The sequence below is a fragment of the Lonchura striata genome, chromosome 3 (genome assembly GCF_050655825.1).
Source record: "Lonchura striata isolate lonStrDom1 chromosome 3, ASM5065582v1, whole genome shotgun sequence".
NCBI classification, from domain to species: Eukaryota; Metazoa; Chordata; class Aves; order Passeriformes; family Estrildidae; genus Lonchura; species Lonchura striata.
The window spans coordinates 70,708-96,117 of NC_140705.1; the positions used below are offsets into that span (position 1 = coordinate 70,708).

The 25,410-nt window shown below is 48.6% G+C and overlaps 1 protein-coding gene and 2 long non-coding RNA genes across 11 annotated transcripts in view; 1 reads left to right on the forward strand and 2 right to left on the reverse strand.

Moving 5' to 3' along the window:
- LOC146767745 (uncharacterized) overlaps positions 1-25,410 on the reverse strand; it is a 97,617-nt gene that overhangs the window by 59,526 nt on the left and 12,681 nt on the right. The window lies entirely within an intron of this gene.
- LOC144248300 (uncharacterized) lies at positions 497-7,083 on the forward strand. Its single transcript, XM_085574146.1, has one exon. The coding sequence runs from the start codon at positions 2,024-2,026 to the stop codon at positions 4,463-4,465; it is 2,442 nt and encodes an 813-aa protein (XP_085430272.1). The 5' UTR covers positions 497-2,023; the 3' UTR covers positions 4,466-7,083.
- LOC144248568 (uncharacterized) lies at positions 22,722-23,819 on the reverse strand. The gene is made up of 2 exons (XR_014953487.1): positions 23,726-23,819; positions 22,722-23,380 (listed from the first exon to the last, which is right to left on the reverse strand). It is a non-coding gene; the product is annotated as an uncharacterized LOC144248568 (long non-coding RNA).

Consider the following 25,410-nt stretch of genomic DNA (forward strand, 5'->3'; position numbering starts at 1 on the left):
TGTGGTCCCTCGCTCAGCTACAATCGAGAACACCAAACATCACTGCATGATCTTAGCTGCACAATGGACAAAACCCAGCAATCCTGCTACTCACCGTTCTCCTAAGAATGCTCGGGCCACGCACTTTGGCCAGGCTCGGAGGCTGCCACCGTCATCGCAGGGTCTGCCTGGGTTAAGAAGAGACAAAGTGATTCGACATGGCTGAAACACGAGTGGACCTTGGCTCCCCCTCCCTACCTCGGCAACTCACCGCAACTCCTCAGCCATTGCCAAAGGCTCCCTGGATGCCATCGTGAAATACAACATTTCAAGGCTTCATCTCAGAGTCCTAAAATACATCCAGAGAGCCCACAAGCACAGGAAATCCAGGCCATCAGCTGTTGGTGACAGGGGCTTGGCATACTCTGGGTGGATTCCCTAAACACACAAACAAGAACAGATACATACAATTGCTCCAAAACCTGAAACCTGAGCACAAACAACTGCTTTGGCCCACTGCTCACCTGGCACACTTGGCCTTGACTGCTGCTATCTGCCTGGACCTCCTGAAAATAAAGGCAAAGAACACCGCTGTGGCAAAGACACCCTTCAAGCATCCCCTGTGTAAGAGGCCGTCTGAAGACCCTCACTCATTTGCCTGCCGATTGCCACGAGCAGGATTTCCCTTCCCCCTCTGCAGTTCCGGCTTGGAGAAGGCAACAGTGCAGGTGTAGCCGCTGTACCGTTACGTGCTGTTCCCAACGAGGACCGGCAAGAACTTGGCAAGGAGTTGGCAAGGACTTGGCGAAGACCCAGCGTGGACCCAGCACAGAGTGGCCTACTGCAATTCCTGCTTCACTCTCCACCTTTAAGCCAAATGAACTGTTGGGGTGACTCTGGTGGTCTCTCACTGAAGACCCCTCATCTGCCTCACTACCACCATGACAGATGGAGATCAAGAACCCTCTCCCCAAGGACTGAGACTGAGACTCCTACCACAAACAGTGGGCGAAGGGAGAGAATGACCTGACCTGTTCTTCTCCAGTAACTTCAATGGACTTATCCCTTATTGTGTTTGTTCAGCCTCTGTAAATACACTTAGTCCCCCACAGCAATTTCAATAGACTCTCATTGTTCTGCCTGCTCCCCCCCTTTTCCCTCTGTGGACTATAACTGGACCCCTGGGATAGGTAGAACTTCGGAGACTCTCCCCAACACAACAAGACGGATCCACATCGTCCGGACCAGTGAGGACTCCGCCTGTGTTGGTAGCTATTCCCATCCCCCCTTCTCTCTCTCTCTCTATCCTTTTTATTTCTTTTCTGAACCCACTATCGCATTTATTGTTTTGGCCCTTAATAAAGGTGCATTTGTTGTGATTAAACTGCTGATTGTCTTTTGCACTTTGGGATCGGCTAACGAACCATCACGACACCCCGCTATAAGCGGATCGTGACATTAAAATTGGCGTCACGGACAGGATTTCTGTCTAGGCAGAAGGGTGCAGGTTCTGTGTAGTCTGTAACAGGGGAAGGATGTTTCTTGCCAGCCGCACCTAGCCTGCCAGTCCAAAAGACTGAGCATGGTCTGGAGAGCAAGGGGTAAGATTCAGATTTCCCACGGACTGCACATTGCCTAGGTGAAAAAGCACCCACACTGTCTTCAGAAATTGCAAAAGATCTCTTAGTGCAAAAGGCGGGACACTGTTGTGATTATGTGTGTGTTTGGACTGTCTGGGAAGGAAGAGACAACTTGAAGAAACTAAGCAGAGCCTCCCAGGCAGATTTTGTCTCTTCACCCACCCAGGGAAGTGAAGGGCGACACAGCGAAGTCTGTGTGCTTTGAGTAACTTACACTGTTGTTTTATGTGTGTGTTTGGACTGTCTGGGAAGGAAGAGACAACTTGAAGAAACTAAGCAGAGCCTCCCAGGCAGATTTTGTCTCTTCACCCACCCAGGGAAGTGAAGGGCGACACAGCGAAGTCTGTGTGCTTTGAGTAACTTAAGTTTGTACCTCCCTGCTGTGGTTTTGGTCCCTTCACAAAATGAGTGATAACTTTAACGATAAGGGTAAAGTTGAATTTTATGCTTTACTAGCTAAATACAATGCCAAACCTTCTCCGGGAGGAGAAGAATGGGCACAAAGTAATTGGTTTAATTTGGATAATGTGGTTGATAGAATATGTTCTTTACAACATGGTACAAAATTCAAACTGGGCAGAAACTTATGCTCAGTTTTGGGAGCTTGTCTTACGGCAGCTGTAGAAACTCGCTTCCAGCGAAGAGGTGAGCAAGAAACAATAATAGACTCCCTTCAAAATTTGGTTGAAATTTTACAAAAACAATTACATGAAGAAAGGAATGAAAAACATTCATTGAGAAATAAGAACTATGCATTAAGAGCTGCCTTAAAAGAGAAACACGTTAACAAATCATCTAATGCTGATTCCTCTATAAATCCTGAGGGAAAGGAAACTCCTCACATTAACCAAATTTATCCTCACAAAGAACTTGAGGCAGTAAATAATTGTGGGGAACATTGCTGCTCTCACTTAAGACCCTTAATTAAAACAGAATATAACTATCTCAGTGATGATGATCTTGACCCCCACATCACAACCAAACACATACCATACACTGCCACCGAATTGGCTAAGCTTAAAAAAGAATATGGACGCCTTCCATACGAATCAGAAACAGAATATGTTTTCCGGGTGTCCCTCACTGGTGGCGATCAAATTAAACTAACTGAACAAGAAGCCAGTGGGTACTGGGGACATGGTGTCTTCTTAACAACAGGAGATAAACGTGACTCATGGTCCCTGACACAGCGCGCGGCTTTTTGGGCCGGGGGAACGAACCCCTTGGAAAGGGGAGATCCTATAGCTATAATTAGCACCCCAGACCAACTCCTAGAAAGTGTACACAAAGCCGCCTGTTTGAAAATGATTCATGAAAAGAAATTAATTCCTGGCTTTGAATCCCCAATGCAATTACCTGTGAAGCCTGAACTAATGACTCCTTTAATTCGTGGGCTTCCAGAAACACTCAAACCTACTGCCATAGCCTTACAGAAAACTATCATGACATTAAGCCCTACAGAAAAACTAGACAGATTTCTTGGTAACCCCACTAATCGCACTGGATCTACTGGTCCTACCTTTACTCCATCCTGCTCTCCATTCCAAGCTGTAAATTCACAAGCCAGTTCACCTGGCAGTAATCATAAAATTTGGACATGGGGTGTTGCAGAGGATTTGATCAATTATTGTAGAAAATATGGACCTGTAAAAACCCCGGAAGAGAAACCAGAAAAATCAGAGAAAACAAAAGGGATTCGGTCTATTGGGACTCCTTACAGTAAAAATCCAGAAAAGGGAAAACAGAACCCTAGCCGCCAGCATTGGTGGTCACTGGGAGTCCAAAAGGGGGTCCCCAGAGAAGTGATGGATGGTCTGCCCCTTGATAAATTACAGAAAATAATAACTAATTGGTGCTATCGAAAATCAAATCCATCAGTTCAACCCAGTACACACCCTAGTGCACCCACTCTTCCTCATAACATGGGCAGCGAACCAACTCTCCCTCAGCCTCTCCTTCCTCTCCCGAACACGGGTAAGGAAACAACTTTCTCACTGTCCCTCCTGCAAAACAGGGGCAGTGGACAAAAACTAACCATATCACAGCTTTCCTCTCAGAACTCAGGCTGTGACCCAAAATTAACATTCTCCCAGTTTCTCTCTCAAAATCCAGGCAGTGAGTCATCTCTTTCTCAGCCTTTTCCTCAAAATCTGAGCAGAGATTCCTGTGGTTTCAGAGACGCTGAGAAAAGGTACGCTACCTGGGAGAAGGGATTGTTTGTGGTCAGCCTGGCTCTCATTGAAGTGGAAAGACTTGCACTACAACTACCAATTGTATTGAGAAGCCCTTTCAATGATATTAAGACAGTCACTACTGGGACCCTCCCTCCTGACGGGGTGGCCCAGAGGGCCTCGGTAAGAAAGTGGTATGCTCAGACTGAACATTACTGTCACTTCTTCTCAATAACAGATGGAGTTGTGAAAAATTTGGCAATACAAGAAACTGAGAGCTTGGATAGCAGCCAGGACACACCTGCCTCTGTAATCAAAATGGCCCCTCCTTTTTCCCCCAAACAATCGGCAAGTTCTTGGTTCACTGAACTAATTAATACTGAGGGAGAAAGCAGTGCTCGGGTTGGGGAGCTGATAGCTGTTTGGAGTGCTTTTCAACGTAAGGTACAGAACACCTCTCTTGTCTCTATCTACACTGACTCCTATGCTGTGCACCAAATGATCCTGATAATCCAGCACATTACCCTGGCCAACCTGTTCTGGTGGACATCCCTTACTACAGGGCTGGTACCCCTTGTGCTAAAACCCCCTTGGAATGAATGTGCATGGAAAGCCTCTGGTGCTCTAGGGAAAGAACATTGGATAAATACATGCTGGATAATTCCATCATTCTAACCTTTTCTGCTTCTCGCTGGCAGGAGTCTGTTGTGTTTACTTTTACAGAAGAACTCCGAGGGACATGAAGACCACCTAATCCATGATAAAACTGGTAATACTTTCCTGCATCCTACCACAACCCCAGAGCCAGAAATCAGCTGAGTGTTTGTGGCCTGAAATAATTGTGGTAGCATGCAGAAAAAGTGAAAAGATCTCTTTAAGCACAAAAAGGTTTGTACGCACCAAAGCGTACAGGATTGCTGGCACAATTCAACATTAACACAAACTGCAGAAGTAGTTTGTCTTTGGTTCAAAAATACTGAAGGACTTTCTTTTAAATTTATTCATACCACCACCACCACTCAAACCCAACCACCAGTTATGCTTACCCCGAAAATTTCTAAAGTTGGACCATATATAATTAGGGAAACTGGCCAACAACAGATATTGTTCAATCCGGCATGGTCTCTTAAACAAGTTAAATTGCTAATGCAAAGCAATGTCTCTGAAATTCAGCCAGCTTGTTCACCTTTCTTGCAAACTTCTTTCCACGGTTGGACGACCTGGTTGCGACAGTGGAACCCTTCTGAAACACGGATGCCAAGAGACATAACTGGTGTTGTGGGAACAGGATTGGGAATTCTAAATAGTATTAAGATTTCCAATCCTGGTGGAATTTGGTGAACTTTACTTATGATCCCACCACAAACTTAGCCACAGCTTTTGTGTTAACCATACGCAATGCCTTGGTGCATTCAATATTCCCCATTATTGCATTAGGATTAAATCATGATGGAGCCACTCTCTATCCTTCCGAGCATAGAGAATGGGCCCGACAAATTGATGGTAAATGGCAAACTGTTAATTTAGAATCCTGTATTGTCCGAGAACAACAAGGGTTCATCTGTGAAGGCAATGCAATTATAGCTCAAGATATCTGTTTAGACACAGAACAAAATATCTGTCACTTTGAAATCCATCCTAACAAAACTTCTAAAATATTCCTTGTATATATAGGAAATGGATGTGCATGCTTTAGAACTGCTTGTAATACAGTGTATGTAGAAGACACAGTAGTAGATACTAAAAATCATTCAAATTTTTGTGCTTGTAATTTCACTAAAATTTCTGGATGTGATTTTTCTTTTGAAACTCCAGTTACTTCATATCAACTTTTAGAGTCCAATTACACGCTGATTCATAAGCTATTGCCTACCCCCATTGGAATGAATCTTACTCTGGTGAGGCAATTGTTGCTTCACCAGGATTTAATTGAAATCTTAGGAAAAATCAAGGAAAACGGACAGAAAACATTGGTAACTGTTCATCATGATGTACAAGAAATACATCGGGTTATAGAAAGGGTGAAAAGTGATGCTGAACACAGGTGGTGGGATACACTTTTTGGGTGGTCACCTACTGCTACAGGTATCCTGAACAAATTGTGTCATCCCATTGTTGTCCTTTTGATTTTAGTTTTGATTGGTTTTGCTTTATCAGCAATCTTGTTTGTCATAAATTGGAGAATGATAAAACGATTAACAAAATTGACAGCTATACTTAATGCACACCACCTGGCCAATGTGCTTTATACTGTAGACATCCCCAAGACTATAGACACAAAGCAATTATAAAATTAGATTGGTTTATTAGAAAAATTGTTTATTATTAATTAATATTGATTATATTGCTTAATGTTGTTTCAATTTATACTAATTATTGTTTTAGTATTTTCCCTGTTCACTTTTCCTCTCCTTTTCCTTTTTCCCTTCTCTGGGATATGCTGCCAACACTAGACAAGTCCTGAAGACTTCACAACAACACTACGAAACACTGCTGAACATCTCTCGAGGGCAATCGTCAGTCACGGGGTGGTGTAAGAGGCCGTCTGAAGACCCTCACTCATTTGCCTGCCGATTGCCACGAGCAGGATTTCCCTTCCCCCTCTGCAGTTCCGGCTTGGAGAAGGCAACAGTGCAGGTGTAGCCGCTGTACCGTTACGTGCTGTTCCCAACGAGGACCGGCAAGAACTTGGCAAGGAGTTGGCAAGGACTTGGCGAAGACCCAGCGTGGACCCAGCACAGAGTGGCCTACTGCAATTCCTGCTTCACTCTCCACCTTTAAGCCAAATGAACTGTTGGGGTGACTCTGGTGGTCTCTCACTGAAGACCCCTCATCTGCCTCACTACCACCATGACAGATGGAGATCAAGAACCCTCTCCCCAAGGACTGAGACTGAGACTCCTACCACAAACAGTGGGCGAAGGGAGAGAATGACCTGACCTGTTCTTCTCCAGTAACTTCAATGGACTTATCCCTTATTGTGTTTGTTCAGCCTCTGTAAATACACTTAGTCCCCCACAGCAATTTCAATAGACTCTCATTGTTCTGCCTGCTCCCCCCCTTTTCCCTCTGTGGACTATAACTGGACCCCTGGGATAGGTAGAACTTCGGAGACTCTCCCCAACACAACAAGACGGATCCACATCGTCCGGACCAGTGAGGACTCCGCCTGTGTTGGTAGCTATTCCCATCCCCCCTTCTCTCTCTCTCTCTATCCTTTTTATTTCTTTTCTGAACCCACTATCGCATTTATTGTTTTGGCCCTTAATAAAGGTGCATTTGTTGTGATTAAACTGCTGATTGTCTTTTGCACTTTGGGATCGGCTAACGAACCATCACGACACCCCGCTATAAGCGGATCGTGACACCCTGCAAATGCAAAAAATGACTGACCTGCTCATGGGAAAACCCTCACCCAGGACTGGGGCCCTTGGCCACAGATTTGAACTGTCAGCATCTGAAAGAAAGTTAGGACTGGTGTCAAACGGCTGCAGGACAACTTAACACGACTAAACATATTAAGCCAATCTCCCCATACAATCTAGAGCCCAACTACACCCTGCACTGCCAATTTCAAGTCCCCAGGACTTGTGTTGTTACAGGCTATGCAGCAGGGCAGAACAGCTCCAGGAAAAATACATGCAGACATCCACGACACAGGACAGGGAGAGAGAGCTTTTGAGGAGAAGAAAGGACCGAGAGACCCAAAGAACACACAGTGCACCAGAGACAAGTGACAGGACACACACCGCAACTGCTCTGCCCTGAGCACCTCAGCACTGTGATCAAAACAGACACTTTTTGCCTTTAGATGGCCTTAGGAGATGCTTCTTGCACATCCCTGCCCCCAGAGCTCATTCATAAGGCCCTCCCAGCACCCCACTTTCACCCCCAATGTGGGCCTGACCCCTATACTTATCTCTCAGGCATCTGGGGATGAGAGCACCCCGCTTTCACCCCCACTGTGGGCCTGAGCACTCAACTTATCTCTCAGTCATGTGGGGATGAGAATCCACATCGCATGCCAATGGAGGCTGCCTCGCCTGCGGGGAATGTCCAATGGTCACGGGGCTGTGGTCCCTCGCTCAGCTACAATCGAGAACACCAAACATCACTGCATGATCTTAGCTGCACAATGGACAAAACCCAGCAATCCTGCTACTCACCGTTCTCCTAAGAATGCTCGGGCCACGCACTTTGGCCAGGCTCGGAGGCTGCCACCGTCATCGCAGGGTCTGCCTGGGTTAAGAAGAGACAAAGTGATTCGACATGGCTGAAACACGAGTGGACCTTGGCTCCCCCTCCCTACCTCGGCAACTCACCGCAACTCCTCAGCCATTGCCAAAGGCTCCCTGGATGCCATCGTGAAATACAACATTTCAAGGCTTCATCTCAGAGTCCTAAAATACATCCAGAGAGCCCACAAGCACAGGAAATCCAGGCCATCAGCTGTTGGTGACAGGGGCTTGGCATACTCTGGGTGGATTCCCTAAACACACAAACAAGAACAGATACATACAATTGCTCCAAAACCTGAAACCTGAGCACAAACAACTGCTTTGGCCCACTGCTCACCTGGCACACTTGGCCTTGACTGCTGCTATCTGCCTGGACCTCCTGAAAATAAAGGCAAAGAACACCGCTGTGGCAAAGACACCCTTCAAGCATCCCCTGTGTAAGAGGCCGTCTGAAGACCCTCACTCATTTGCCTGCCGATTGCCACGAGCAGGATTTCCCTTCCCCCTCTGCAGTTCCGGCTTGGAGAAGGCAACAGTGCAGGTGTAGCCGCTGTACCGTTACGTGCTGTTCCCAACGAGGACCGGCAAGAACTTGGCAAGGAGTAGGCAAGGACTTGGCGAAGACCCAGCGTGGACCCAGCACAGAGTGGCCTACTGCAATTCCTGCTTCACTCTCCACCTTTAAGCCAAATGAACTGTTGGGGTGACTCTGGTGGTCTCTCACTGAAGACCCCTCATCTGCCTCACTACCACCATGACAGATGGAGATCAAGAACCCTCTCCCCAAGGACTGAGACTGAGACTCCTACCACAAACAGTGGGCGAAGGGAGAGAATGACCTGACCTGTTCTTCTCCAGTAACTTCAATGGACTTATCCCTTATTGTGTTTGTTCAGCCTCTGTAAATACACTTAGTCCCCCACAGCAATTTCAATAGACTCTCATTGTTCTGCCTGCTCCCCCCCTTTTCCCTCTGTGGACTATAACTGGACCCCTGGGATAGGTAGAACTTCGGAGACTCTCCCCAACACAACAAGACGGATCCACATCGTCCGGACCAGTGAGGACTCCGCCTGTGTTGGTAGCTATTCCCATCCCCCCTTCTCTCTCTCTCTCTATCCTTTTTATTTCTTTTCTGAACCCACTATCGCATTTATTGTTTTGGCCCTTAATAAAGGTGCATTTGTTGTGATTAAACTGCTGATTGTCTTTTGCACTTTGGGATCGGCTAACGAACCATCACGACACCCCGCTATAAGCGGATCGTGACACCCTGCAAATGCAAAAAATGACTGACCTGCTCATGGGAAAACCCTCACCCAGGACTGGGGCCCTTGGCCACAGATTTGAACTGTCAGCATCTGAAAGAAAGTTAGGACTGGTGTCAAACGGCTGCAGGACAACTTAACACGACTAAACATATTAAGCCAATCTCCCCATACAATCTAGAGCCCAACTACACCCTGCACTGCCAATTTCAAGTCCCCAGGACTTGTGTTGTTACAGGCTATGCAGCAGGGCAGAACAGCTCCAGGAAAAATACGTGCAGACATCCACGACACAGGACAGGGAGAGAGAGCTTTTGAGGAGAAGAAAGGACCGAGAGACCCAAAGAACACACAGTGCACCAGAGACAAGTGACAGGACACACACCGCAACTGCTCTGCCCTGAGCACCTCAGCACTGTGATCAAAACAGACACTTTTTGCCTTTAGATGGCCTTAGGAGATGCTTCTTGCACATCCCTGCCCCCAGAGCTCATTCATAAGGCCCTCCCAGCACCCCACTTTCACCCCCAATGTGGGCCTGACCCCTATACTTATCTCTCAGGCATCTGGGGATGAGAGCACCCCGCTTTCACCCCCACTGTGGGCCTGAGCACTCAACTTATCTCTCAGTCATGTGGGGATGAGAATCCACATCGCATGCCAATGGAGGCTGCCTCGCCTGCGGGGAATGTCCAATGGTCACGGGGCTGTGGTCCCTCGCTCAGCTACAATCGAGAACACCAAACATCACTGCATGATCTTAGCTGCACAATGGACAAAACCCAGCAATCCTGCTACTCACCGTTCTCCTAAGAATGCACGGGCCACGCACTTTGGCCAGGCTCGGAGGCTGCCACCGTCATCGCAGGGTCTGCCTGGGTTAAGAAGAGACAAAGTGATTCGACATGGCTGAAACACGAGTGGACCTTGGCTCCCCCTCCCTACCTCGGCAACTCACCGCAACTCCTCAGCCATTGCCAAAGGCTCCCTGGATGCCATCGTGAAATACAAAATTTCAAGGCTTCATCTCAGAGTCCTAAAACACATCCAGAGGGCTCACAAGCACAGGAAATCCAGGCCATCAGCTGTTGGTGACAGGGGCTTGGCATACTCTGGGTGGATTCCCTAAACACACAAACAAGAACAGATACATACAATTGCGCCAAAACCTGAAACCTGAGCACAAACAACTACTTTGGCCCACTGCTCACCTGGCACACTTGGCCTTGACTGCTGCTATCTGCCTGGACCTCCTGAAAATAAAGGCAAAGAACACCGCTGTGGCAAAGACACCCTTCAAGCATCCCCTGCAAATGCAAAAAATGACTGACCTGCTCATGGGAAAACCCTCACCCAGGACTGGGGCCCTTGGCCACAGATTTGAACTGTCAGCATCTGAAAGAAAGTTAGGACTGGTGTCAAACGGCTGCAGGACAACTTAACACGACTAAACATATTAAGCCAATCTCCCCATACAATCTAGAGCCCAACTACACCCTGCACTGCCAATTTCAAGTCCCCAGGACTTGTGTTGTTACAGGCTATGCAGCAGGGCAGAACAGCTCCAGGAAAAATACGTGCAGACATCCACGACACAGGACAGGGAGAGAGAGCTTTTGAGGAGAAGAAAGGACCGAGTGACCCAAAGAACACACAGTGCACCAGAGACAAGTGACAGGACACACACCAGAACTGCTCTGCCCTGTGCACCTCAGCACTGTAATCAAAACAGACACTTTTTGCCTTTAGATGGCCTTAGGAGATGCTTCTTGCACATCCCTGCCCCCAAAGCTCATTCATAAGGCCCTCCCAGCACCCCACTTTCACCCCCAATGTGGGCCTGAGCCCTATACTTATCTCTCAGCCATCTGGGGATGAGAATCCACATCGCGTGCCAATGGAGGCTGCCTCGCCTGCGGGGAATGTCCAATGGTCACCGGGCTGTGGTCCCGTGCTCAGCTACAATCGAGAACACCAAACATCACTGCATGATCTTAGCTGCACAATGGACAAAACCCAGCAATCCTGCTACTCACCGTTCTCCTAAGAATGCTCAGGCCACGCACTTTGGCCAGGCTCGGAGGCTGCCACCATCATCGCAGGGTCTGTCTGGGTTAAGAAGAGACAAAGTGACTCGGCATTGCTGAAACACGAGTGGACCTTGGCTCCCCCTCCCTACCTCGGCAACTCACCGCAACTCCTCAGCCATTGCCAAAGGCTCCCTGGATGCCATCGTGAAATACAACATTTCAAGGCTTCATCTCAGAGTCCTAAAACACATCCAGAGGGCTCACAAGCACAGGAAATCCAGGCCATCAGCTGTTGGTGACAGGGGCTTGGCATACTCTGGGTGGATTCCCTAAACACACAAACAAGAACAGATACATACAATTGCGCCAAAACCTGAAACCTGAGCACAAACAACTACTTTGGCCCACTGCTCATCTGGCACACTTGGCCTTGACTGCTGCTATCTGCCTGGACCTCCTGAAAATAAAGGCAAAGAACACCGCTGTGGCAAAGACACCCTTCAAGCATCCCCTGCAAATGCAAAAAATGACTGACCTGCTCATGGGAAAACCCTGACCCAGGACTGGGGCCCTTGGCCACAGATTTGAACTGTCAGCATCTGAAAGAAAGTTAGGACTGGTGTCAAACGGCTGCAGGACAACTTAACACGACTAAACATATTAAGCCAATCTCCCCATACAATCTAGAGCCCAACTACACCCTGCACTGCCAATTTCAAGTCCCCAGGACTTGTGTTGTTACAGGCTATGCAGCAGGGCAGAACAGCTCCAGGAAAAATACGTGCAGACATCCACGACACAGGACAGGGAGAGAGAGCTTTTGAGGAGAAGAAAGGACCGAGTGACCCAAAGAACACACAGTGCACCAGAGACAAGTGACAGGACACACACCAGAACTGCTCTGCCCTGTGCACCTCAGCACTGTAATCAAAACAGACACTTTTTGCCTTTAGATGGCCTTAGGAGATGCTTCTTGCACATCCCTGCCCCCAAAGCTCATTCATAAGGCCCTCCCAGCACCCCACTTTCACCCCCAATGTGGGCCTGAGCCCTATACTTATCTCTCAGCCATCTGGGGATGAGAATCCACATCGCGTGCCAATGGAGGCTGCCTCGCCTGCGGGGAATGTCCAATGGTCACCGGGCTGTGGTCCCGTGCTCAGCTACAATCGAGAACACCAAACATCACTGCATGATCTTAGCTGCACAATGGACAAAACCCAGCAATCCTGCTACTCACCGTTCTCCTAAGAATGCTCAGGCCACGCACTTTGGCCAGGCTCGGAGGCTGCCACCATCATCGCAGGGTCTGTCTGGGTTAAGAAGAGACAAAGTGACTCGGCATTGCTGAAACACGAGTGGACCTTGGCTCCCCCTCCCTACCTCGGCAACTCACCGCAACTCCTCAGCCATTGCCAAAGGCTCCCTGGATGCCATCGTGAAATACAACATTTCAAGGCTTCATCTCAGAGTCCTAAAATACATCCAGAGAGCCCACAAGCACAGGAAATCCAGGCCATCAGCTGTTGGTGACAGGGGCTTGGCATACTCTGGGTGGATTCCCTAAACACACAAACAAGAACAAATACATACAATTGCTCCAAAACCTGAAACCTGAGCACAAACAACTGCTTTGGCCCACTGCTCACCTGGCACACTTGGCCTTGACTGCTGCTATCTGCCTGGACCTCCTGAAAATAAAGGCAAAGAACACCGCTGTGGCAAAGACACCCTTCAAGCATCCCCTGCAAATGCAAAAAATGACTGACCTGCTCATGGGAAAACCCTGACCCAGGACTGGGGCCCTTGGCCACAGATTTGAACTGTCAGCATCTGAAAGAAAGTTAGGACTGGTGTCAAACGGCTGCAGGACAACTTAACACGACTAAACATATTAAGCCAATCTCCCCATACAATCTAGAGCCCAACTACACCCTGCACTGCCAATTTCAAGTCCCCAGGACTTGTGTTGTTACAGGCTATGCAGCAGGGCAGAACAGCTCCAGGAAAAATACATGCAGACATCCACGACACAGGACAGGGAGAGAGAGCTTTTGAGGAGAAGAAAGGACCGAGAGACCCAAAGAACACACAGTGCACCAGAGACAAGTGACAGGACACACACCGCAACTGCTCTGCCCTGAGCACCTCAGCACTGTGATCAAAACAGACACTTTTTGCCTTTAGATGGCCTTAGGAGATGCTTCTTGCACATCCCTGCCCCCAGAGCTCATTCATAAGGCCCTCCCAGCACCCCACTTTCACCCCCAATGTGGGCCTGACCCCTATACTTATCTCTCAGGCATCTGGGGATGAGAGCACCCCGCTTTCACCCCCACTGTGGGCCTGAGCACTCAACTTATCTCTCAGTCATGTGGGGATGAGAATCCACATCGCATGCCAATGGAGGCTGCCTCGCCTGCGGGGAATGTCCAATGGTCACGGGGCTGTGGTCCCTCGCTCAGCTACAATCGAGAACACCAAACATCACTGCATGATCTTAGCTGCACAATGGACAAAACCCAGCAATCCTGCTACTCACCGTTCTCCTAAGAATGCTCGGGCCACGCACTTTGGCCAGGCTCGGAGGCTGCCACCGTCATCGCAGGGTCTGCCTGGGTTAAGAAGAGACAAAGTGATTCGACATGGCTGAAACACGAGTGGACCTTGGCTCCCCCTCCCTACCTCGGCAACTCACCGCAACTCCTCAGCCATTGCCAAAGGCTCCCTGGATGCCATCGTGAAATACAACATTTCAAGGCTTCATCTCAGAGTCCTAAAATACATCCAGAGAGCCCACAAGCACAGGAAATCCAGGCCATCAGCTGTTGGTGACAGGGGCTTGGCATACTCTGGGTGGATTCCCTAAACACACAAACAAGAACAGATACATACAATTGCTCCAAAACCTGAAACCTGAGCACAAACAACTGCTTTGGCCCACTGCTCACCTGGCACACTTGGCCTTGACTGCTGCTATCTGCCTGGACCTCCTGAAAATAAAGGCAAAGAACACCGCTGTGGCAAAGACACCCTTCAAGCATCCCCTGCAAATGCAAAAAATGACTGACCTGCTCATGGGAAAACCCTGACCCAGGACTGGGGCCCTTGGCCACAGATTTGAACTGTCAGCATCTGAAAGAAAGTTAGGACTGGTGTCAAACGGCTGCAGGACAACTTAACACGACTAAACATATTAAGCCAATCTCCCCATACAATCTAGAGCCCAACTACACCCTGCACTGCCAATTTCAAGTCCCCAGGACTTGTGTTGTTACAGGCTATGCAGCAGGGCAGAACAGCTCCAGGAAAAATACATGCAGACATCCACGACACAGGACAGGGAGAGAGAGCTTTTGAGGAGAAGAAAGGACCGAGAGACCCAAAGAACACACAGTGCACCAGAGACAAGTGACAGGACACACACCGCAACTGCTCTGCCCTGAGCACCTCAGCACTGTGATCAAAACAGACACTTTTTGCCTTTAGATGGCCTTAGGAGATGCTTCTTGCACATCCCTGCCCCCAAAGCTCATTCATAAGGCCCTCCCAGCACCCCACTTTCACCCCCAATGTGGGCCTGAGCCCTATACTTATCTCTCAGCCATCTGGGGATGAGAATCCACATCGCGTGCCAATGGAGGCTGCCTCGCCTGCGGGGAATGTCCAATGGTCACCGGGCTGTGGTCCCGTGCTCAGCTACAATCGAGAACACCAAACATCACTGCATGATCTTAGCTGCACAATGGACAAAACCCAGCAATCCTGCTACTCACCGTTCTCCTAAGAATGCTCAGGCCACGCACTTTGGCCAGGCTCGGAGGCTGCCACCGTCATCGCAGGGTCTGCCTGGGTTAAGAAGAGACAAAGTGATTCGACATGGCTGAAACACGAGTGGACCTTGGCTCCCCCTCCCTACCTCGGCAACTCACCGCAACTCCTCAGCCATTGCCAAAGGCTCTCTGGATGCCATCGTGAAATACAAAATTTCAAGGCTTCATCTCAGAGTCCTAAAATACATCCAGAGGGCTCACAAGCACAGGAAATCCAGGCCATCAGCTGTTGGTGACAGGGGCTTGGCATACTCTGGGTGGATTCCCTAAACACACAAACAAGTACAGATACATACAATTGCTCCAAAACCTGAAACCTGAGCACAAACAACTGCTTTGGCCCACTGCTCACCTGGCACACTTGGCCTTGACTGCTGCTATCTGCCTGGACCTCCTGAAAATAAAGGCAAAGAACACCGCTGTGACAAAGACACCATTCAAGCATCCCCTGCAAATGCAAAAAATGACTGACCTGCTCATGGGAAAACCCTGACCCAGGACTGGGGCCCTTGGCCACAGATTTGAACTGTCAGCATCTGAAAGAAAGTTAGGACTGGTGTCAAACGGCTGCAGGACAACTTAACACGACTAAACATATTAAGCCAATCTCCCCATACAATCTAGAGCCCAACTACACCCTGCACTGCCAATTTCAAGTCCCCAGGACTTGTGTTGTTACAGGCTATGCAGCAGGGCAGAACAGCTCCAGGAAAAATACGTGCAGACATCCACGACACAGGACAGGGAGAGAGAGCTTTTGAGGAGAAGAAAGGACCGAGAGACCCAAAGAACACACAGTGCACCAGAGACAAGTGACAGGACACACACCGCAACTGCTCTGCCCTGAGCACCTCAGCACTGTGATCAAAACAGACACTTTTTGCCTTTAGATGGCCTTAGGAGATCCTTCTTGCACATCCCTGCCCCCAAAGCTCATTCATAAGGCCCTCCCAGCACCCCACTTTCACCCCCAATGTGGGCCTGACCCCTATAGTTATCTCTCAGCCATCTGGGGATGAAAGCACCCCGCTTTCATCCCCACTGTGGGCCTGAGCACTCAACTTATCTCTCAGGCATCTGGGGATGAGAATCCACATCGCGTGCCAATGGAGGCTGCCTCGCCTGCGGGGAATGTCCAATGGTCACCAGGCTGTGGTCCCGCGCTCAGCTACAATCGAGAACACCAAACATCACTGCATGATCTTAGCTGCACAATGGACAAAACCCAGCAATCCTGCTGCTCACCATTATTCTCCTGAGAACGCCGGGCTCCTCGGGCCGCACGCTTCACCCACGCTCTCCTGGCAGGGTCTGCCTGGCTGAAGAGCAGGCGAGGTGAGGTGGCGTTCCCAAAACTCGAGTGGACCCTGGTTCCCCTCACTAGTAGTTCCCCCACTTACAGCAACTCCTCGGCCGCTCCTGAGGCTCCCTGGTGCCACCTTCAAGTGACAAAGATCAAGGCTTCGTCCCAGAGCCGTGTGCCGCTCCCCGAATTCCCAGGAGAGCGAAGGAGCGGCTCTGCGGCCGCTTGCAGGGGGGACTCGCTGGTACACGAGTGGACTGCCTAACACACACAAACATGAATGGATACTGAGAGACACTACAACTGCAGGCACACAAATTCATAAATAAATAAACTAACAAAATCCAAAAATTCTACCAAAATATTAATTTTATTTACCCAGTATCCGAATAGATTGACAGAGACACCCTGTCCTATCCCCTCAATAAGACCTCTTAATCTATGCCAAAATATCCTTGAAACTAAGATAACCCTGCCTGTATCGAAATAAAAAAAAAAAAAGTCTTGTAAACTTTATAAATTCATTAACCTAACACATCAGAACCATAAAAATATTAAACTTTTATGAACACCAGTATGCATTACACACTACTCTCATTTCAACGTATAAGAGTAAAGCTATTCCTATTACTAACCTAACACAAATATCACAAAATATAGCAGTAAGAAAAGAAAAAAAAAATAAACCTCACTAAAAATAAAATATAAAATTTTTATTTTAAGCAAAAAAAAAAAAATCATACATTCTAAACAGGAACTTCCTCAAAATCAAGTATTTCAATAAACCCAAAAAACTCTAACATATTTCAAACAACTACTAAAAAGCCAAAAAACATAAAACAATTAAGCAACCCACCACAACTATCTAAAACTATCTACAATAAACCTTCTTGAAAAAAAAACAACAAATACCCCTTACGACTTCAACAATACATCACCAGCAATACCAAACAACTCAAAATACCGTAACTCCCATCCAAAAAATGCTCTATAAACTGAAACACTAAAATTAATCTACAAAACCCACTCACCCTTCAACAACCTCCTCTAACCTACACACAAATCTAAAACAAATAAGAATTAACGATAAACTATCATACCTTAAATAACGCCACCATTAAACACTACTGTACCAGACTTACTATAAATCAAAAACCACAAAATAACACACCACTGTTAACATTACCAATATTTTTCTCCATTCCTCTAACAACTGAATACAAACCTCAATTTACCTTCACTTGAAAAACATACAATACACCTACAACCAACTACCCCAAAAATAAAAACACAATCCTACCATCTAGCATAAATTCATCCAAATGAAACTTAAAAAGTAAAACTCCAAAACATCTGTAATAATCCAACAACATTAGATGAAAAGTATAACAAAAATATTTTTTAAAATCATCCAAATTCTTCTAAAAGACTATTACACCACCAAAAAAAAAAAAAAAAAAAGGAATATCAAAAAGCCTACTGAAAAGATCCAATTCCTAAAAATAAAATAACAAAAGAAACATCAAATTCCCACCAATTTCATCAAAAACAGCCAGAATGGCTCCATGAGCCAACAAAAAGAACCCCAACCTATAAGAAAATGCCAAACCACCTCAGAAACAAACAATAAAACACAGACAAAAATGTCCTCTACCCTGCCATCAATGCCACATAAAGCAAATAAATTAACTGTTATCATACAGGACATCCATATAAAAAATCTCAATCGCCCTAAAACCTTAAAAATAATTACAAATTAACCCCAAAATAAAAACTTTAATCTCTAACAAAAGAAACCCAAAAACAAACAACAGAAACTAAAAATACACCACCATAGAACCAACTACCAGCAAAAAAAACCCCAAACTACACTTTTTACTACCAGTTGTTAGTGAGGCACATCACAAAAATGAAACAAAAATAAAAAATAGCCCTATAGAAACCCACAAATCACAAAACCCCCTAGAAAAAGAAGTCCAACCAACATACTAAACTTCAAACCATACAAGAGACCCTGAAAGCTACTAAAAATGAAAACCAGATCTCTACACTAACTCAAAGAGTAACCAATACTCTGCTAAGTTATCTTTAAAAACCAAAGTAATAAACGATATTAAAAAAATCTAAACCACTAGACAATAAAAAGCACCCAAATAAAAAACTACCTAAAAAATCCACCGTATAAATACACAAGTTCCTAAAAAAAACCACTAATAAAAAGCAACCAACAAATACATCAAACTAAAACAAAAACTCAAATAAATAAACTGAAATTAACAACCAAAAAAATTACTCCTAACTCAATAAACCCATAATGCCTCAATCCATCAAAATACAAATACCACCAAGAAATAAACACGTCACCAAAAGATAAATGTAACCATAAACGATAACTCCCAAATTACCGGTAACAATATAACATCCACGACAATTAAACAAACCAAATGAATAAAACCTCTATAAGAGAATTTTTAAAAAAGCAATACTCAACATTTAAAAAAAAACCCTCACTAATTCACTACAGGACACTACCACAAACCCACCAAAACTAACACTACATACTCGCGCTAATAAAAGCCACCACAACCTAATTAAAAACCAACCCTGTACTTCATGCTACGACCCATAAAAACTATTGTAAACCTTAAAAAAAATATCCTTTAAGAAGATAACAACAATTATATTTTTATAATATAAAAACAACGAAAAAAAAAAATCCAACATATCGCACAAAAAAAAAAAAATCCAACAACAAACTCAATCCAAAAAAACCCTTGTCACAGCACCTGAACCAAGAACCGTAACAACCAACAAGTACACCGTGACCCTTCTCATACACCAACTACGACCCAATAAACTCCTCAGGAGCGCCTCAAAAGCAGCGCAGCGAGGGAGGCTGGAAGATGCGGAGCCGCGCTCCCGGCCCCGGGCGCAGCGCGGCTCCGGCAGGAAAGCGGCTCCTCCGGCAGGCAGAGGCGGCGCCACGCCGGCAGACCCCCGCCCGCTGCCCCCGGCCCGGCGGGGCCGGCACCGGGCCCGGGGGGCCCCGGCGGCGCCCGAGCCCCGCGCCCGGAGCGGACGGAGCGGCGGCACCGGCCGGCACCGGCCCCGCCCGCGCCGCCTCCCCCGCCCGCCGGCCCGGCCAAAGCTCCGCTCGGCTCCGCACGGCTCGCACCGGCGCGGCTCCGGCGGGCCCGCGGCAGCCCAGCCGCGCCCAGCTCCCCTTCCGCCCCGGCCAGCCCCGGCACTGCCGGCAGGGCTCCGCGCCGGACCCTTCGCTGCCGGGCCGGGGGCAGAAGAAGCGCCCCGAATGCAGCGGCACAGCCCGATCCCCGCCCTGCCAGCGCTGCCACGGCTGCAGCTCCCTTCCTCTGAAGCCCCGACACTGACGCCGCGCTCCGGCGCTCACCTCCCTCCAACAAGGGAAAAGAAATGTGGGATCCCCTTCAACTGCGTCCCCTAGAAGAGCAGAAAAGAAGCGGCTTGCCTCAAATGATGGCAAAAGGGGGCTTCTTACCTCAATCCAAACCCCTTAAAAGGCGGGACCACAGGACTGCCCCCTCCAATTCAACCTCAGGATGACGAAATTTCAAGGGAAAGGAGAAAAGTCCCGGCTAAAAAAGCGCACCAGCTCACCTGCTGCTTCTCGGCACAAAGGTTTGTCCCTCGGCTCCTCCTTTGAGCCATGCTCCACGAATCCAGGTGATCCCCCGGACCCTGTCCAAAGCACTCACCGTCCTTCCAGGAGACAGCCCCGGGAGCCCCTCATAAACTCCTCTCCTCCAGCAGCTCCGTGCAAAAGAGATGTGAGGAAAACCCCCTAAATCAGCCGCCGGAGGAGCCGCCCCCTCCTCATCATCCTCTCAGCTCACACCTGTGGCTGCTCTGAGCCCTCATCATCTTAACAACTCACACCTGTGGCTGGTCTGAGCCCTCATCATCCTAATAACTCACACCAGGGGCTGCTCTGAGCCCTCCTCATCATCCTCACAGCTCACACTTGGGGCCTGCTCTGAGCCCTCATCATCCTAACAGCTCACACCTGCCGCTGTTTCCACTCTCCAAAAGCGTCTCTCCGTCTCCAGCACACAGCCCACTTCTCACAGATACAGATTCAACAGAAATCTGCTACGGCTGTCGGCTTTTCTTAATCCACCTGGTTACGCAATTAAAACACATACATGCACTGATGGTGATTGAAAGAAAGCTTTCCCCTGGAGAAAACAGTCCTTTTGCTGGCACACTTTGCTACACCTTCGGAAAAAGCAGAATCGGCACCGACTCCTAAGACCCCTGCCGAGGAACCCAGCCCTCCTTGGGACACCCAAAGCAGCAGACCTCGAAAAAGGAGGGGAAAAGTCAAGCTTGGAGTGGAAAAAGAGGACAGAAGTACAGCAGCCTTTAAAAATGCATGCACGGAGCAATAGTGGGAACCAGACATATTTATTCTTTCCTTGCTTTCTGTGATGATATAAATAGGAAGTAAAAACACGTTAAACAAAAGGCAGAACTAGGATTTTACAGGTCTTTATTTTGGCAGGCTGCATGACAAACGCCTCTTCCGGGACTGCGACACGTTTGGGGGAATGGCAGAGAACGAAGGCAAAAGGTGCCGGGAGCCCTTTCTGTTCCCTTCAGCCCCTGCAGCTGCTCCGCTGGTTTCAGGGCACTTGCTTGGTTCGTTCCTAGAGAAAAAGGCTAGGGCATGATTTTCAAAACTACTGCCCATCCACAGTCAGAGTTTCCTACATTCCTGGGTACAAATGAGTGGATAGAGAGAGGGCTTCTTTCCAAAAGAGGTTAGCCATAGCTTCCTATTCTTTACCAATAGCTGTGAAAACGAAACACTTGCCAGGTTTTAGTATTCTACACACACCCCTCCCAGGGAATTTTGGGGCAGCTTTGGGTCCCTCTGCGGGACGGCACCCAGCGTGAGCCCCTCCCCTCATTCGCCACCCACCCGCTCCTCCACCGCAGTGTGCGTAACTCTCCTAGCGACCTTGGGGTGCCCCAAATGCCATCAGAGCCCCGAGGCTTCAGCCCCTAACCCTGACCCCCGAAGAAGGCACAGGGCGAATCCAACTGCCCCGGACAGCAGCCCAGCACTCCCTTCCAGCCCTTCCCACACCTCCATCCCCCCAGAAAGGGACTCCGCCGCAACAAGAAAGGGGGGGGCAGCCCCCAGAAGGCTCGAAGCTCCTGCCCCGCCTCGCTGTCGCGGGCCAGGGGCAGAAAGAGGGAGCGGCAGAGGCGGCGGGGACGCGGCACGGCCGGCACGGCACAGAGCGGGGGCCGCTCGCAGCGCGATGCCGGCGGAGCCGCAGGTCCGGCAGCGCCGGGGCGGGGTCCGAGCGGCGCGGGGGATCCGCCGAGAGCTCCGGCCCCGTGCGGGGACTCCCGCAAGGCCCGGGGGGCGCCGGGCTCCGGCCCTCGGGGCTTTATTCTCCGGCGCCCCGAGCCCCGCGGCTGCGGGGGAAAGAAGCGAAGGGGCGACGGGAAGAGAGGAGGGAGAGCGGGACATGCGAAAGGGCGGGGAGGGAGGTCGGGCTGCGGAGGAAAGCGGGCGAGGAAGGGAAAGGCCGGCAGGGCAGCAAGAGGGACGGGGCACAGAGGAGGGAGAGAGGGGGAATGGAACGGAGCAGCGGGGCAGGGACAGGACAGGACAGGAAGGAGCCGGGTTTGGGGGGGACACGGAAACGGGGGAAAGAGAGGGTACACTCAGGGGAATACGGGCAGGAGGATGGAGCGGGAGAGAGAGGGACAGGAGGGGGATCCCTCCCAGCGCCCCGGCACCGCCCCAGCGCCCCGCCCGGCCCGGGCTGCTGCGCTCGGCAGAGCTCGGCTCCGTTCGGCTGGACTCGGCTCCTCGGCCAGCTTCGGCTACTTTCGGCCACGCTCGGCTATTTCCGGCCGCATTCGCCTCCATTCGCCTCTTCGGCAAAGCTCGGCTCGCCTCGGCTGAACTCGGCAAAGCTCGGCTCCGCTCGCCTCCTCGGCCCCTTTCGGCCGCTTTCGCCCACGCTCGCCTAGTCCCGCCCGCACCCGCCTCCATTCGCCCATTCCCACAGCTCGGCTCCCTCCGCCCGGCCCCGGCTCCCTCCGGCTCACACATTTCCTCAGGGCACCTCAGCACAGGGCACACAAACTGCAGCCCCTAAAGGCTTGCGGCTCTTTCAACACACACACTCGTAACTCAGCTCTCGGGACAGAGCTGATGGCCCCTTTAGGACAAGAACAGTTGCACGTAAAAGCAATTCCCTCATTTTAAATCTCCTTTTTATTGACCCCCCCCAAAATCCCATTCCTACCACAAAGAATGTGCAGCTCCGGTGACGCTATTTGTACAAAGGCCCTGGGGCAGCACACAGCCGGGATTCCACGGAAGAAAGCCCGGTTTGCATTGCAGAGGTTCTCGCTCCGGCACTGCCTGTTTGCAGCTGGGCTCCGCTCCCCTCATGGCCACATCCCCGAACGATGTGCCAGATTTCCCAGAGAGCTCCCAGTAAAACTCAGCTACAGTCACTGAGCAGAAAATCCTTTGGGCTTTAGTTCCACCTCTCACCTGTTCCGAGCGCTGGGAACGCGGGTTTTGGTCCCACATCGCAGCAGCAGGGATGGATTAGGGTTTTGTTTTGGTTTGGTTTGTGGTTTTTTTGTGTGTGTGTGGGTTTTTTTTAAATTAAAAAAAGGGTAATAAAAACAAACCATGTCTGACATAAATGTCCTGAAGTGCCATTCAAGCTTTTTAAACCCAAGCAAACCGTCCTAATTCCCTAGCCCAGTCTTCTATTCATACTGGCTACTTACACCCCAGTGTAGGAAGCTCTGCAGCCTTCTTCTCCTGTCCTGTATTAGACAGAGGATGGATATGAAGGGCACACACGCAGTCTTTTTGGTTCTTCAAAAAGATAAAAATGCCTGTAATAAAAATTACAGAAGTAATATTGTTTCTCAAAGTGTTCCAGAAAAGGGAATTTGGAGCTTTAATGTCCCACTGAGAGATGTTGAATAAAATCTTCCCCCTGAGTTTGCACCCAGTAATAAAATACTGATTTGTTTTTTGACCAGGCAAGGTAGGTCTATAGGAGAACAGCTCAGGAGGCTCTCATGGCTCACGGCGATGAGGATGGAGCAGGGCAGAACGTTAAAGGTGAAGTGTCAGTCCCCTGAATTAATGCCCTGATGGAGCCAATTTTTTTGCTAAGAGACATAACAGATCCTTCCCTTTGTTCCCCAGTTTCCAAGTCACCTGTAATTCGTTACCTGCACCAACCTGCCGCAGCTAAGTGACAAATCCAGCTCCTGTACTCCAAGCCACGTGTCCCTGACGTGAAGGGAAGTCAGGGATACAGAATCAGCTGTGGAAGAAAGAGAAGACAAAAATCAGAACAGATATTCTTCTATTTCCCCACAGGATCACCAAGCCAAGCTGCTTGCTACCTCTCCAGGACTATGTTTAAAAAGAGTTCCCTAACTCTTTTCTTAGCCTGAAATTCCGGAGTGGCTTTGCCCATTCAAAGCCAACGATCCTACTCACAAGAAGGAACAAACCAGCTTCCTGTTAAATAAAGCACTTGGAAATATGAGCTGCCACGTGGAGCTGGGTTTTTAAATATCACAAATAAACTTAACAAAAAATTATTCCTGACTCAAACCCACAATGCCTCAAACCATCAAAACAAAAATAGTTCTGGAATGACAGCTACACCTCTGCAGACCACAGCACAAAAATAACACTAAAGAATTTCTGACACCTTCCTTTTGAAGATGCTCTTACAGCATATTATCATAGTAAAGGGGCATTCCCTACATCTCTAACCAGAACTAGAGCTAGAGCTATCAGTTACTTTCACATACTCGCATGTCTGTATGGTGGCCTTAGGAGAAGCTGGCAACATCTCTTCTGGTACCACACCTTGGAGGCTCAGATTGAGTCAAAAGCACCACTGAAACCAGCGTGCCAGGAGCTAACTGAATAATGAAAGTCATTTTCTCCATTTCTGTGACAGAAAAGCCCTCCATTTGGACAGCATTATTTGCAGCCAATTATTCTGCTACTTCCAGCAGTGCTCCAGGGAGCTGTATCACTTCTCCGCAGAGCTCAGGAGCTGTTCATTAGGTTGATCTCCTATAGTCTCCAGTTCTTCCTTTTGCTTGCACAATGTGCACCCTGCAGTGCCATATGACAGGAGCTTTGAGTGCTGTCTGTTGCTCTGTATTACCCTCATAGGACTGAGGAACCCGTCCCAGCCAGGGAAAGAACAGCTTTTGATTCTTGGATTAGGACACAAAGTGCCACAGTTTAATCTAACAGTGGGAGGAATAAAGAGGAATACCTGGCATACTTAGAATTCCACCTTAGGGCAAAGCCCAAGTGACACTGCCCTACAGCAGGATTTGAAAAATTCAGGGTCCATCTCCTAATAAATACATTTTGGCAAGAACCTGCACGATTCTCTTTGACATGTATTTCTCCTTTGTAATGACTCAGTGCTTGGTCTCTAGGACTTCCATATCCCTGACACACTTGCACTCGGATTACTAGCAGGAGGATCACAAACTTAGGTAGTCTCATATCTGTGCAGCATTTAAAGTCAAGGAACACTGGGCTTGGTCAGCAAGACGTCCAGTTTTACAATTTTCCATCACAGCTGCCTACACCTTTTAACATAAACTCGAAAAAGAGACAAAATTCCACCCTACCACTGTTGCAATAGGGAACTGAACTCTGATTTCAGACATTTTCCTCCTGCTTGAGCAGGGACATTGTACAAGATGACTCCACTGGTGGGTCCCTTTCAACCTTAATAATTTTGTGATTTCCAGGGTCTTCAGAGCAAGCCTGCTGAGTTTATAATGTTTTATTTAATTAAAAAAGCTGGAAGTGCAGCTCGAACCCTGAAAGTCAAAATGCGTTTATTCCTTACTTACTCATTACCCCCCAAAGT